At 38.0% G+C, this 12,472-nt stretch overlaps 1 protein-coding gene across 3 annotated transcripts; it reads left to right on the top strand.

The window, feature by feature from the left end:
* The first annotated feature begins 2,175 nt into the window (after nt 1-2,175).
* LOC106925347 (protein NLRC3-like) lies at nt 2,176-11,645 on the top strand. Of its 3 annotated transcripts, none has more exons than XM_088001735.1 (11): nt 2,176-2,276; nt 4,864-5,035; nt 5,120-5,242; nt 5,432-5,503; nt 6,328-6,406; nt 6,490-6,718; nt 7,211-9,008; nt 9,084-9,257; nt 9,898-10,065; nt 10,224-10,270; nt 10,346-11,645. In XM_088001735.1, exons 2-11 carry the CDS (start codon nt 4,947-4,949, stop codon nt 10,921-10,923), a joined length of 3,357 nt encoding a protein of 1,118 aa, XP_087857861.1. In that variant the 5' UTR covers nt 2,176-2,276; nt 4,864-4,946; the 3' UTR covers nt 10,924-11,645. The 3 variants fall into 3 exon arrangements, with proteins under 3 accessions (XP_087857861.1, XP_087857860.1, XP_014855127.2); XM_088001734.1 differs by having other exon boundaries at nt 2,179-2,366; XM_014999641.2 differs by having other exon boundaries at nt 2,179-2,366; nt 5,435-5,503.
* Nucleotides 11,646-12,472: the final 827 nt, after the last annotated feature.

Here is a 12,472-nt window from a genome sequence, read left to right on the forward strand (position 1 = left end):
CTGGAACCAAAGTCTCTCGCTGGCCACGCCCCCTGGGTGGGCTCTGGCTGAACTATCGGTTTTCTCCTTTTCATTTGAGTAAATGGCTTTAATTAACGCACTGAGGGGGCAGAGCACCCAAGATTTTACTCAAGAAAGAGCAGCAGTACTTCAACATACTCAAGTAAAATGTAGCCGTCCAAGAAAGTACTGAAGCAAGAGTAAAAAGTATTTGGTAAAAAGTACTGATCAAATTTAATATTTAAAAATTACATAATCAGACTGACTAAAATATAACAATAAGTGGAAATTTCGGTATTTTAAGGACAAAAATTACAATAAGTCATAGAAGTAATAAAAATAACAAAATCAGACAAAATATTTTTTTTCCCAAATCAGATTCTTTCAATAAAAAGCTTAATAAACTTTAACGAAAACTGTGTGGTTTTTGTGAATTTTTTGTGAATTTTTGTTTGTTTTTCATTCAGTTGGTAGTGAACCCAGAAAATTTAGTCAAGTAAAAGTAAATATACTTTGTAATAAAATTATTCAAGTAAAAGCACAAGTAATGTAGTAAAAATACTCCTAAAAGTTTTTTTTTTTTTTCGAAAAAAGGTAACTCAATTAAATGCAATTGAATAAATATAATTATACATAACTCTGATCATGCACTCCTCCTAGTGGTGTGCAAATATTGCTCCTGGAATCATGTCTGGTTTTTGCTGTTATTGTTGCACAATTCAATACGGAAATGAGAAGTGCACAAAAAGCCTCAACAGATAGTTTTAATATTTTCACAGTTTCCTTTTGTGTAGATTTGATGATTCCAGAGAATAAAAATCCTAAATTCAGTGTTTGACAAAAATTATAATTTTATGTAAAATCAATACAGACATATATGTTAAACTAAAACGTCATGTTTGAAAAAAGTATATTAATGTTTATTCCTACAGCATCTGGTTGGGCCTTATTTTGCATAAATGACTGCATTGTTGTGGGAAAGATCAGCCGGATGTTCACACAGAATATGGCTGTAATTTTCTTGTGTAATAATTTGACTTTTACTGTTGAAAATGGTAAAATAAATTATTTTGAACAACATTCCTCGTTAACTTTTAAAAAACATTGCCAACCACTAAATCAATACATAAATATGCTGCTCAGGTAGAGACATGGTTAGTCCTGCCCTCTAGCGAGCAGAAAGTATAATTACATCATCACACACGAAACTTTTTTTTAGAGCTAAAGTAAAGAGATAAGATAATAAAAAGGCGATAATATAATTTAGTTTTTTTATACAGAAAAGAAAAAGGGAATTTAAAATCAGATAATTTTAGATTCCCTACACAAATTTTCCCCCACCTAATTTTACATTTGCAGTTACATTTTTCATTTTGTAAAAAAAGCAGATATTTACCCTAACTTTATGTAATGTTTTTTTATTAAACTTTTTAATTGAAGTTGAGTATTGTTTTTCAAGATTCAAGTAAATAATCCCTATCTGAGCTGTGACAGACTATTTCAGACAATAATTTGTCAGATTTGAATGAATTCAGGTAATTTAATGATCAATTTCTCCAACTAGTCTCCAATGGCAGGAGCAGTGGCGCAACTGCACATTATTCAGGTGGATGCGAAAAAATAAATCGGCGCCCCTCTCCCCCTCCACCCCCCCGAGAAGGAACGTCAGGGTGAAGGGGCGACGCTCAGCCCCCCCTCCCCCCCCACGAGGCGACGCTGCGTGAAGTGTAAAACTCGCTACATGTACCTCGTTCTGTGCGAGAGGTGAAGGAGCGTGAGGCGCGCTGAACTGTATGGGAAAACATAATCGGCGCGTCGCCCCCTCCAGACGGGGTTTTGGCGCCCCCTCTGGTGCTGCGCCCCTATGCGTTGCATACGCTGCATACCCACTTTTTGCGCCTCTGGGCAGGAGGAAACTGTTAAGATTATACTGCTGTCAGCAGTCAGTAAAGCAGTGTTTAAATTAGCTAACCAACCATCGCTGGGCGAGGCCAGCTATACGGGGGCAAGAGGGGACAATGGCCCCTCAAACGAGTGTTTTGCCCTCTCAAATCAGACTTCTTACAAATAATTAACATGTCACTGAAGTTCTCTGTGTCTGCAGCCAGTACAGCTCAAACTCTAACCCCTTTACCGCTAGTAAACAGCCAATCAGCATTCAGTATGCAAATGAGCCTACAAGTAGCCTTGAAACGTAAACGTCACTGGATCAAGATCCCTGTAGAGGGGAACAGCTGCTGGCCACCATTGGCTTTATCTGTCAAGTTGTCTAAATCGTAAGTGTACGCTTATATAGAAAAGAAAAAGGAACGCAATGCTTTGCTAACTCTACAACAACTAGAAAACAAGGCTATCACATTTCACAGGTCAGTAAAAGGTTTTAAAAAACAAAAACAAAAAAAAATACCGAGGGAGAGGGAGCAAGACAGTTATCTTAGCTTGACTTTAGCAACATTAACAGTAGATGCTGAGCTGCTGGGTTTGTTTCGTTTCAGTTAAAATAAGGCGACTCACACTAACTGACCTGTAGATCACCTGTAGAACAGGTGATTAGCTAGTCAGGTAGTAGCAAAATAAACAACAAGCCTAATAACATAAAACTGTAACGGTCTGAATGGTCTGTTTCTGGGGAACTGTTTGCGTGTTTTTGGTGTTGAATCCTGAAAGTACATTATGTCCTCTTTTTAGTTTCCTTTTCAGTTTCCCGCACTGCTGCCGCCGTAGTTTCTGTTCAATAAACGACTAAAACTGGACTAAATGTCTTGTTTGTTCGTAGAACTTTGCAATATCCACGACAGCCAAGATAAATAAATATATAATATATATATAATAAGGGTGCTGCAAACATTTTTGTGGCTGATTCCTGCACAAAGGATAGACACATTTGGAAACCCCTTATTTAAATGACTGCACCACCTCAGCCAATGCTGGGCAGCTAACCAAAGCCTGCATTCGGTGCATCTTTAAGATAATTCAATCCTGCTAGGGTCCTCTGCTATGCAAGATGCAAAGAAATAGTAGAAAAGTAGGAGTGGTAAGAAAAACTTTTGAAACTAACTAAAAAACTAACTTTTTTAGTTAGTTCCTAATTAAAAAAGCCTTCTGCTTTAGTTGTACTGTTTGTTTATCCTGTTTGAAATTTAGGTTATTGTTTTTAGGTTCATATTAGTTTAAGATGTGTAACTGCATAATAACCATCCAAGTAGATAAATGTTGTGTTGGTTGTTCAGTCTTGGATGAATAGTATCTCTAATTAAGATCTTGCAGTTCATGTTTCTTTTGTTGGGTTGGGCACAGTTTACCCCAATCCCATGAGGAAATCACAACAATGTTACTAAATACCATGGAATATAATATGTACACATAATGATGCCCCCTTCACATTTCTGTCTGCCCCCTCATGTATCCATGCTTAGAGCCGGCCCTGTCGCTGGGCTAGATTAGCTCATAGCAGTGGTGGCTAATCTACTATAGTACTTAATAATCGCAAATATAAACATCAAGCACAAAAACATAAAACCGTAATGGACTGAATGACCTGTTCTTTATGTTGGAAATATTTGATTGTTTTTGGAGTGTTGTTACTTAAGCCTCCAAGAAAAATATGAACAAGATTTAGCTTTTGTTACTAATAGTTCAATAAAGTCTGAAAGTAAATTATAGGGATTTTTCTATGTTCTAAAAAAATAAATACATTTCAACCTACCATAAAACGTTCCTCTAAAGTGTGATGACGTTGTTCTAATACATTTCAATTATTCATTTGTTTTTCAGATTATTGAGATACAATAATCATTTAACTATGAACCAGGATTGTTTTACAGTAGAAAATAATGGATGTTTTTCTACTGATGCATTATGGTATTAGTGTCTCATCTTCCCCATAGATTCCTGCTGGGTTCAGGTCAGGCCATTTTGCAGGCGATACCATCGTGACTGAGGTACTGGTATTAGGTACATGGGCCAGTACTTGCTGGAAGATGAAATAAAGCTTCTCAGCAGAGAAAAGTGGCTTAAAAACAAAGAATGTAACCCGGGTCCTGGAAACATGTATGTGTGGAGGCTCTGGAAGGTCTGACATCAGTCTGTGCTTTGCAAATGTCCATCAAACTCCTTCCACTTAAACCTGCAGATTTAACAAATATGTAAAAAAATACTTTTTAGATATTCTTTTTTTACATGTACTTCAGCAGCATTTTGGCTTTTCAGTCCTGATGTATTATAACCTAGATATCTTGATTTAACGTGGGCTGATTTTAATGTTTTACAACAGATGCAATCTTGATTGTTAGAGCCATAAATAAGAAATATTTAGATTATTTCTACAATGCTTCATCATATTTAGTAAAGAAGGTTGATTCAATTCGATTTGATTGATAATAGAAGAGGTGAAAATGTGTTTCTTATGCCAGCAGTCATATTAGACGTTGATTTCAGGTGAGAAACCTCCAACTCTCTCTGATATACATATTTAGAAAACATGTTAATTATTTTTGCCTCAAGCTAAATATTTATCTTGTAAGCTGAATATTTTGCTTCATGCTATTTTTTTCATGATGATTTATTAAAGTTTCATATTTATAGTTTTGAATTCGAGTTCTCAGGAGAGTTCAAGAAAAATGAGATATTGGATCCCAGGGTATGTTCAGATCACCGATAAACGACAAAAAAGTCTCAAGTAACAAAATATAAGTGAAGGAGGAAGCAGAAGTAAATTCAGGCATTAAAGGAAGAGTAGATAATTATATCTGCAAGCAAAACATTTAAATACAACCCCCCTCCACAAAAAACAGTTGCCGTTCTAAAAAGTCTTTAAGCCAAACAGAAAGTCATTTGTTTTGTCTCTGTGTTTAATATTTCTAGGTTGACAGTAAGAACACTATTTGTCCTGTGACGTAAATCCTGTTGACTGAGAATCTCCGTGCATTTCCAATTCATATGGAAATATGAATGACTGTGAAGACCAAAAGGAAGAGTTCCTTCACACTAAAATTCCTCCTGGTGGAGAACATGGGACCCGGATCAAAACCGCGGGGTGAGATGAAGATCTCGTGATCATATCTGCCTCCGCTCCACATCATGGTGAAATCCTTATGGCTTTCTGTTTATTGTATTGAAGAACAAAGCGACAAAGACGAGAATCTGATGAATCAGAACCTGCCTCTGAATTGGAACCAAGCTGTGTGTCCTTCCAGTCTCGAGAGCCACCTATTCATTTTAAAGCTCCATTGTCTGAGACAAAGTAAGTCAACATAACAAAACCAAATCTGATTATGAGCAGAGCTCAAACTACTGTGAGATGGATAGATATTAGGAATGCTAAACAAGAAGACATTAGAACCACATCCCACAGTGGACTTTAAAATGTATTTAAAACTCTTGATTTAAATCCTGATTCTTTGCTGTAAATGATTTAATGTTTGTTTTGTTGCAGAATCCAGAACTTTTCTGATCCCAGCTGTGTTTCCAAGAAGAACCCTACTGCATTTGCCAGTGAGAAGAAGTGAGTTTTTCTGCTTCTATCTTGCTGTAACTATTTAACCTAATAATTTATATTAAGCTTTTGTAGAAAAACATATCCTGTAGTTCAACAGTGACTGCAGTGGATCCCCACCAGCGAATAGATGAGATCCATAAGTACTATTTTAATATCTCAAACACCAAATATACCTGCGACAGTCATACTATTACTGTCAGTTGATTAAAAACATCAGTTGGGTTAATCTTACTTTACTTTACTGCTTAAATATCTAAGCTTGACATTAAAACACATTTTCAAAAAATGTTACAGAAAATGTTTTATTGCCTCATACCAAATATCTCAGTTTTCCATGTTTTTGCATTCAGGAAGGTTTAAAGCAGTAATTGCGTTTCAAAAATAAATTGGAAATGCTCACTATAAATTGGTTGTGCTTCGGTGAAAGGATAATTCACTGTTGCAGTAATACTACCATCATCAAGGTGTTTATTTTAAAGTACAACAGTCTGACACACTGTGGTTCTGGTGAGACTTTTAAGTCAACATAGGTAAGGAGATTAATTTGCATTATTTAATATCAACATGTACATTTTTTTAGATTAACTGCATGCATTAACACGTTAATGTTGACAGCCCTAATTAATACATACAGGGGAAAAATTCATGAATCTGTAAGAACTGGCTGATTGCATAGGTGAGGGGGCACTGTGTCAAAAGTTATCAGCTACTTATCCTCAATTGTCCTCTTTATTTTTCTCCATAAAAATACAATAAATAACATTAAAAACTGTTTTTATGCATAAGTCATTTTAAACAACGCTAAAAAATTCTGCTGACTGCTTTTGTAGTTCTTACCAGGAGAGCTCATATGAACTCAGGAGTCAGGCTGCCATTCAGAATCACACTGAACTGGACGCCATATTTACGGTGAGAATACGTAAATAAGTATGTGTGTATTTAAAAGTTATTCGTTGAAAATATGTACATGACTTTATTAATCTCATCTCCAGCTGCTGGAGGAAAATATTCGGACTTTTGTGAAGATTGAGCTGAAGAAGCTCCAAAAGCTCCTGAGTCCAGATTATCCTCAAAACTCAGAGGGTCAAATGCAGAATGAAGAGATTCTGGAGGGTGAGAATGAGGAGCAGAGGAGAAGAACCAGGGAGTCATTTCTGAACATCACTCTGCACTTCTTGAGAAGGATGAAACATGACGTTCTGGCTGAGCGTCTGGAGAGCAGTAAGATATTCTTTCTTCATTTAAATAGGAACATATCTCACTTTCATTCTACTAAAATCACAGAAAAAGTGAACATTAGTAATGAAAGAGAAACTGGTGTTCCTGTTACCTACTGGATTCTTGGTCCAAATCACAGATTTCATCTGTTCTTCAAGTGTGATGTTATATGCCACATCTCCAGTACAAAAGTAAAAAAATCAAATCACAGTTTGCAGATCACATAATGCAAAGCTGCTATTAAAGCCAGAGGAGATTAATCTGGAGAGTGCAAAGAGAAGGAAAGACTCAAATGCCTTTCTCAATTTGTACTCCTATGGGTTCATGATTTACCACAGGAAGAGTTTTATCCCAACAAAACATTAATTATCAGTGAGTTCAAATACAAAAGAAATACCCTTCTAGAATGTCATTGTAACAAAGAGAGGAAAATGTATTTTCAATGTTAGCAGAATAAAGCAAATGAAATAAAACTGTTTTTGTTTCTTCATGCAGGGACCCCTACCATAGAGTTCCAACAAAAACATAGAACAAATCTTAAGGAGAAGTTCCAGTGTGTGTTTGAGGGGATCGCCAAGAAAGGGAGTCCAACCCTTCTGAACCAGATCTACACAGAGCTCTACATCACAGAGGGAGGGACTGAAGAGGTCAATGATGAACATGAGGTCAGACAGATTGAAACAGCATCCAGGAAACCACACAGACCAGAAACAACAATCAGACAAGAAGATGTTTTCAGAGCACCATCTGGAAGAATTAAACAGATTGGAACAGTGATGACAAAGGGAGTGGCTGGCATTGGAAAAACACTCCTGACACAGAAGTTCACTCTGGACTGGGCTGAGGGCAAAAACAACCAGGACATCCATTTAATATTTCCATTCACCTTCAGAGAGCTGAATGTGCTGAAAGAGAAAAAGTTCAACTTGGTGGAACTGGTTCATCACTTTTTCACAGAAATCAAAGAAGCAGAAATCTCTAAGTTTCACAATTCCCAGGTTCTGTTCATCTTTGATGGCCTGGATGAGAGTCGACTTCCACTGGACTTCACCAACAGTCCGATCCTGACTGACATTACAGAGTCCACTTCTCTAGATGTTCTCCTGATAAACCTGATCAGGGGGAAACTGCTTCCCTCTGCTCTCCTCTGGATAACCACACGACCTGCAGCGGCCAATCAGATCCCTGCTGAGTGCGTTAATCTGGTGACAGAGGTCAGAGGATTCACCGACCCACAGAAGGAGGAGTACTTCAGAAGGAGATTTAGCGAGAAGCAGAGTAAGAATGTAATTTCTCATATCAAGACATCTAGAAGCCTTTACATCATGTGCCACATCCCAGTCTTCTGCTGGATCATAGCTACAGTTGTGGAGGACGTGTTGACCAGAGAGAAAGGAGAAATGCCGAAGACCCTAACTGAGATGTACATCTATTTTCTTGTGGTTCAGATAAAATTGAAAAAGGTTAAATATGACAGTCAGCCTGAGGCAGATGCACACTGGACCACAGAAAACAAAAGAATGATCGAGTCTCTGGGAAAACTGGCTTTTGATCAGCTGCAGAAAGGAAACCTGATCTTCTATGAATCAGACCTGACAGAGTGTGGCATCGATATCAGAGCAGCCTCAGTGTACTCAGGCGTGTTCACACAGATCTTTAGAGAGGAGAGAGGGCTGTACCAGGACAAGGTGTTCTGCTTCGTCCATCTGAGTGTCCAGGAGTTTCTGGCTGCTCTTCATGTCCATCTGACCTTCATCAACTCTGGAACCAACCTGCTAATTGGATCAACCAATGCATCAAAGCAATCTGCTCCAAGACAAAATGAGTCTTCTAGAACAGAGCTCCACCAAACAGCTGTGGACAAGGCCTTGAAGAGTCTGAATGGACATCTAGACTTGTTCCTCCGCTTCCTTCTCGGTCTTTCATTGTCAACCAATGAAAATCTCCTGCAAGATCTCTTCACACAATCAGTAAACAGCTCACAAAGCAATCACGAAACAATTCAGTACATTAAAATGAAGATTGCTAGCAATCTGTCACCGGAGAAAAGCATCAATTTGTTCCACTGTCTGAATGAACTGAATGATCGTTCTTTAGTGGAGGAGATCCAGCAGTACCTGAGATCAGGAAGTCTTTCCTCATATAAATTGTCTGCTACTCAGTGGTCAGCTCTAACGTTCACCTTACTTTCTTTGGAAACAAATCTGGATGTATTTGACCTGAAGAAATACTCTGCTTCAGAAGAGGCTCTCCTGAGACTTCTGCCAGTGGTGAAAGCCTCCAAAAAAGCTCTGTAAGTGCAGGTTTTGATTTGTAAGTACATTATAAATTAGACATTATTTCACTGCTCAATGTTATTTCGTCTCAGGCTTAGTTGTTGTAATCTGTCTGAGAGAAGCTGTGAAGTTCTGTCCTCGGTATTGGGATCAAAAAACAATTCCTTGAGAGAGTTGGACTTTAGCAACAATAACCTGGGGGATTCAGGAGTAAAGATGCTCTCTGTTGGACTACAGAGTCCCCACTGCAAACTGGAAAGCCTCAGGTCAGTACTCCTCCACAAACTCCTCTACAGTTCACATTTACTGTTAGCTTTGAGTTATATGCCAAAGTATTTAGTATGTTTGCTTGCAAACACAACATTAAACAATCATCCATGTCAAATATGACTGTGTTTACATTAAAAAAGTTAAATGTTAAATGGTTGAGTGAAATAAAGTACAGTCCATTCATGCATTTATTGTTTTTACTGAAATGAGATTGGGTGGTGAGAGTAACTGGTTCTGGAGGGACCAGTTACTCTCCAGTATGGTAAATGAGGTCTGAGTTCCCAGGCCATTGGGACAATATATAGGCCCTCAAGCCAAATCAGGGTCTCCTCACAATGTCTCCAAAGGGAAGTGTCCAGATTATGTCCCCAACCATGTCAGCAAACTCTTTGGAACAAGCAGACCCCAAGTAACAGAGATGCTGGTTCCCTATTCTCTGAAATGTCTTGAGGAACACAGCGATACACAAACACAACTGGAAGGACAAACGGTCCCCCACAACTTTCTCAGTGATTATGCAAGGTGACAGATCTGGTATGGTTTCCCAGTGCCGGTCCACTTGATCTAAATTGGTGTAGAAGTCTACATATCCATGCCTTTTTTTCGTGTTTGAGATTGTGGTGTTTTTAATTGCAGGTTGTCAGGTTGTATGATTACAAAGGAAGGTTGTGATTCACTGATCTCAGCTCTGAGCTCCAAACCCTTACAAATGACTGAGCTGGACCTCAGCTACAATGACATCGGAGAATGGGAAGAAAAGATGTTGACTGCCAGCAAAAACAACTCTGAACTGGGCACTCTAAGGTATTTTCAGACAATAGCAAGTTGATGAGTGAAGTCATGCTAGCAACAAAGGTGCAGAGGAGATGAGGACCAGGAGGAAGACATGCTATGCAGTTGTGAGCTCAAGACTATTTAATGACCTTTTCCTAGTTAATTTTCTTCTACATGCCTTCCTGCAGGGTGGATCACAGTGGAAAGCAGTGGTTAAAACCTGGTCTAAGGAAATGTAAGTTTGAATGAAGTAAACCCATTTATTAAGATATTAAATCAGTTAATAGCTTAATTTGTTTCTCTCCATTAGACTTCTGTGAACTTGAGTTTGACACAAACACCATAAACAGAAACCTGAAGCTGTCTGATGACCACAGGAAGGTGACAGTGTTGGAGGAGGAGCAGCCATATCCAGACCATGTAGACAGATTTGGCTGGTGGCAGCTGCTGTGCAGAAATGGTTTGACTGGTTGCTCTTACTGGGAGGTGGAGTGGAAGGGAAGAGTTCATATATCTGTCAGTTACATGAGTATCAAGAGGAGAGGATTCAGAACTGACTGCAGGTTTGGAGAGAATGATCAGTCCTGGAGTTTGAGCTGCTCAGATACCGTTGGGTATTCAGTCTGGCACAATAACACAGTTACAACCATCTCCTTCTCATCTCCCTCATCCTCCACAGTGTCCAACAGGATAGCAGTCTATCTGGACTATCCGGCTGGATCTCTGTCCTACTATAGAGTTTGCTCTGGCAGATTAATCCACCTTCACACTGTAAACACCACATTCAAAGAACCCATTTATCCTGGCTTTGGGTTCTGGTCCTATGGTTCCACATTGTCACTCTGTTCATATGAGAACTGCAGGCTTCTGGAAATGACAGCAGTTTGAAGTCTAAATTAGTTGTTAAATTATTGTTATTTATTTAAAATGCATTATTTATATGAAAGCACAGTTTGAAGAAAGGGATAACTTTTCAAATGCTAAATTCTCAACTGGAAAAACAGCAACTTAGACTTTTTTAGCTAAACTGATAACATTAGCATTTCAAGCAAGACTGATTTAATGTAACATACTAACAGCACAGTTATTAGCTAAAGTGCTAATTTTAAATTTTAGTTAACATTCCACAACATGTTAGCTTTAATTTGCATGTTAACTATATTTTTTACTATGATAAAATGAACTTATATACTGCGATTAGCTAATTCTAAAACACTGGCAAAAATACGAAGATACAGATTAAAGTTAACTACTGTTTTTAGTTACATATACAGGTTCTCTCTTTGGATTGTTTGGAGAAAAAAAGTCAGCCTTGATTTTTGTGCAACTTTTTGGACTACAGTGACAGAAGATATCTGCTCTGCTGCACTGTTGCCAAAGATACGGAAGAGGATTAGTGCCACTGAAAAAGAAAATCTGACTTTAATCTCAGAATTTTGAGAAAAAAAACTCAGACTTATTTATTTTTTTCAGGGGCCCTAATCCTCTTCTGTACAAAATCCACAACAATGCTGTTTTTTTTGTTTTTTATTTTATTCTGGATAACAAACCTCTGTCTTTTGTCAGTGCTTGCTGTGAATACAGAAAATAAAGATGAAGTTTCTGTGAAACCTTCTCTGCTGTGATTCTGTGACGTCACAATGACTAATTGACTCGACTTTCATCACGTTTATCCCGACTTTAAAACAAATAAAAAGATGTTCTACCTGAGCTAGAAATAGTTTCTACGTAGCTGTAAGTTTAGCAAACCGCAAAGTATTTTCTCAGTGGACTGAATAGTTTCACGCCACATATAATTTTCTGTTCACCTTTCAATTATGCCTCACATTGTAAAATCTCCCACAAATAGGTTGAAATCTGTAGCTGTGATGCAACAAAATGTGGAGAAGTTGGAGTGTGAGCTTTTGTAAAGTACCTTTGGAGTGTGAGCTTTTGTAAAGTACCTTTGGAGTGTGAGCTTTTGTAAAGTACCTTTGGAGTGTGAGCTTTTGTAAAAGTACCTTTGGAGTGTGAGCTTTTGTAAAGTACCTTTGGAGTGTGAGCTTTTGTAAAAGTACCTTTGGAGTGTGAGCTTTTGTAAAAGTACCTTTGGAGTGTGAGCTTTTGTAAAAGTACCTTTGGAGTGTGAGCTTTTGTAAAGTACCTTTGGAGTGTGAGCTTTTGTAAAAGTACCTTTGGAGTGTGAGCTTTTGTAAAGTACCTTTGGAGTGTGAGCTTTTGTAAAAGTACCTTTGGAGTGTGAGCTTTTGTAAAGTACCTTTGGAGTGTGAGCTTTTGTAAAGTACCTTTGGAGTGTGAGCTTTTGTAAAAGTACCTTTGGAGTGTGAGCTTTTGTAAAGTACCTTTGGAGTGTGAGCTTTTGTAAAAGTACCTTTGGAGTGTGAGCTTTTGTAAAGTACCTTTGGAGTGTGAGCTTTTGTAAAGTACCTTTGGAGTG

The sequence above is a fragment of the Poecilia mexicana genome, unplaced genomic scaffold (genome assembly GCF_051168715.1).
Source record: "Poecilia mexicana isolate PSO_F unplaced genomic scaffold, ASM5116871v1 scaffold_21, whole genome shotgun sequence".
NCBI lineage: Eukaryota > Metazoa > Chordata > Actinopteri > Cyprinodontiformes > Poeciliidae > Poecilia > Poecilia mexicana.

What these genes read in the sequence shown, in the direction of transcription:
- LOC106925347 (XM_088001735.1), top strand. Translation starts at nt 4,947, where the DNA reads ATGAATGACTGTGAAGACCAAAAGGAAGAGTTCCTTCACACTAAAATT. An exon ending in ACCCGGATCAAAACCGCGGG is followed by an intron (nt 5,036 to 5,119) that starts GTGAGATGAAGA and finishes ATTGTATTGAAG; the next exon opens with AACAAAGCGACAAAGACGAG. An exon ending in TCTGAACTGGGCACTCTAAG is followed by an intron (nt 10,066 to 10,223) that starts GTATTTTCAGAC and finishes GCCTTCCTGCAG; the next exon opens with GGTGGATCACAGTGGAAAGC.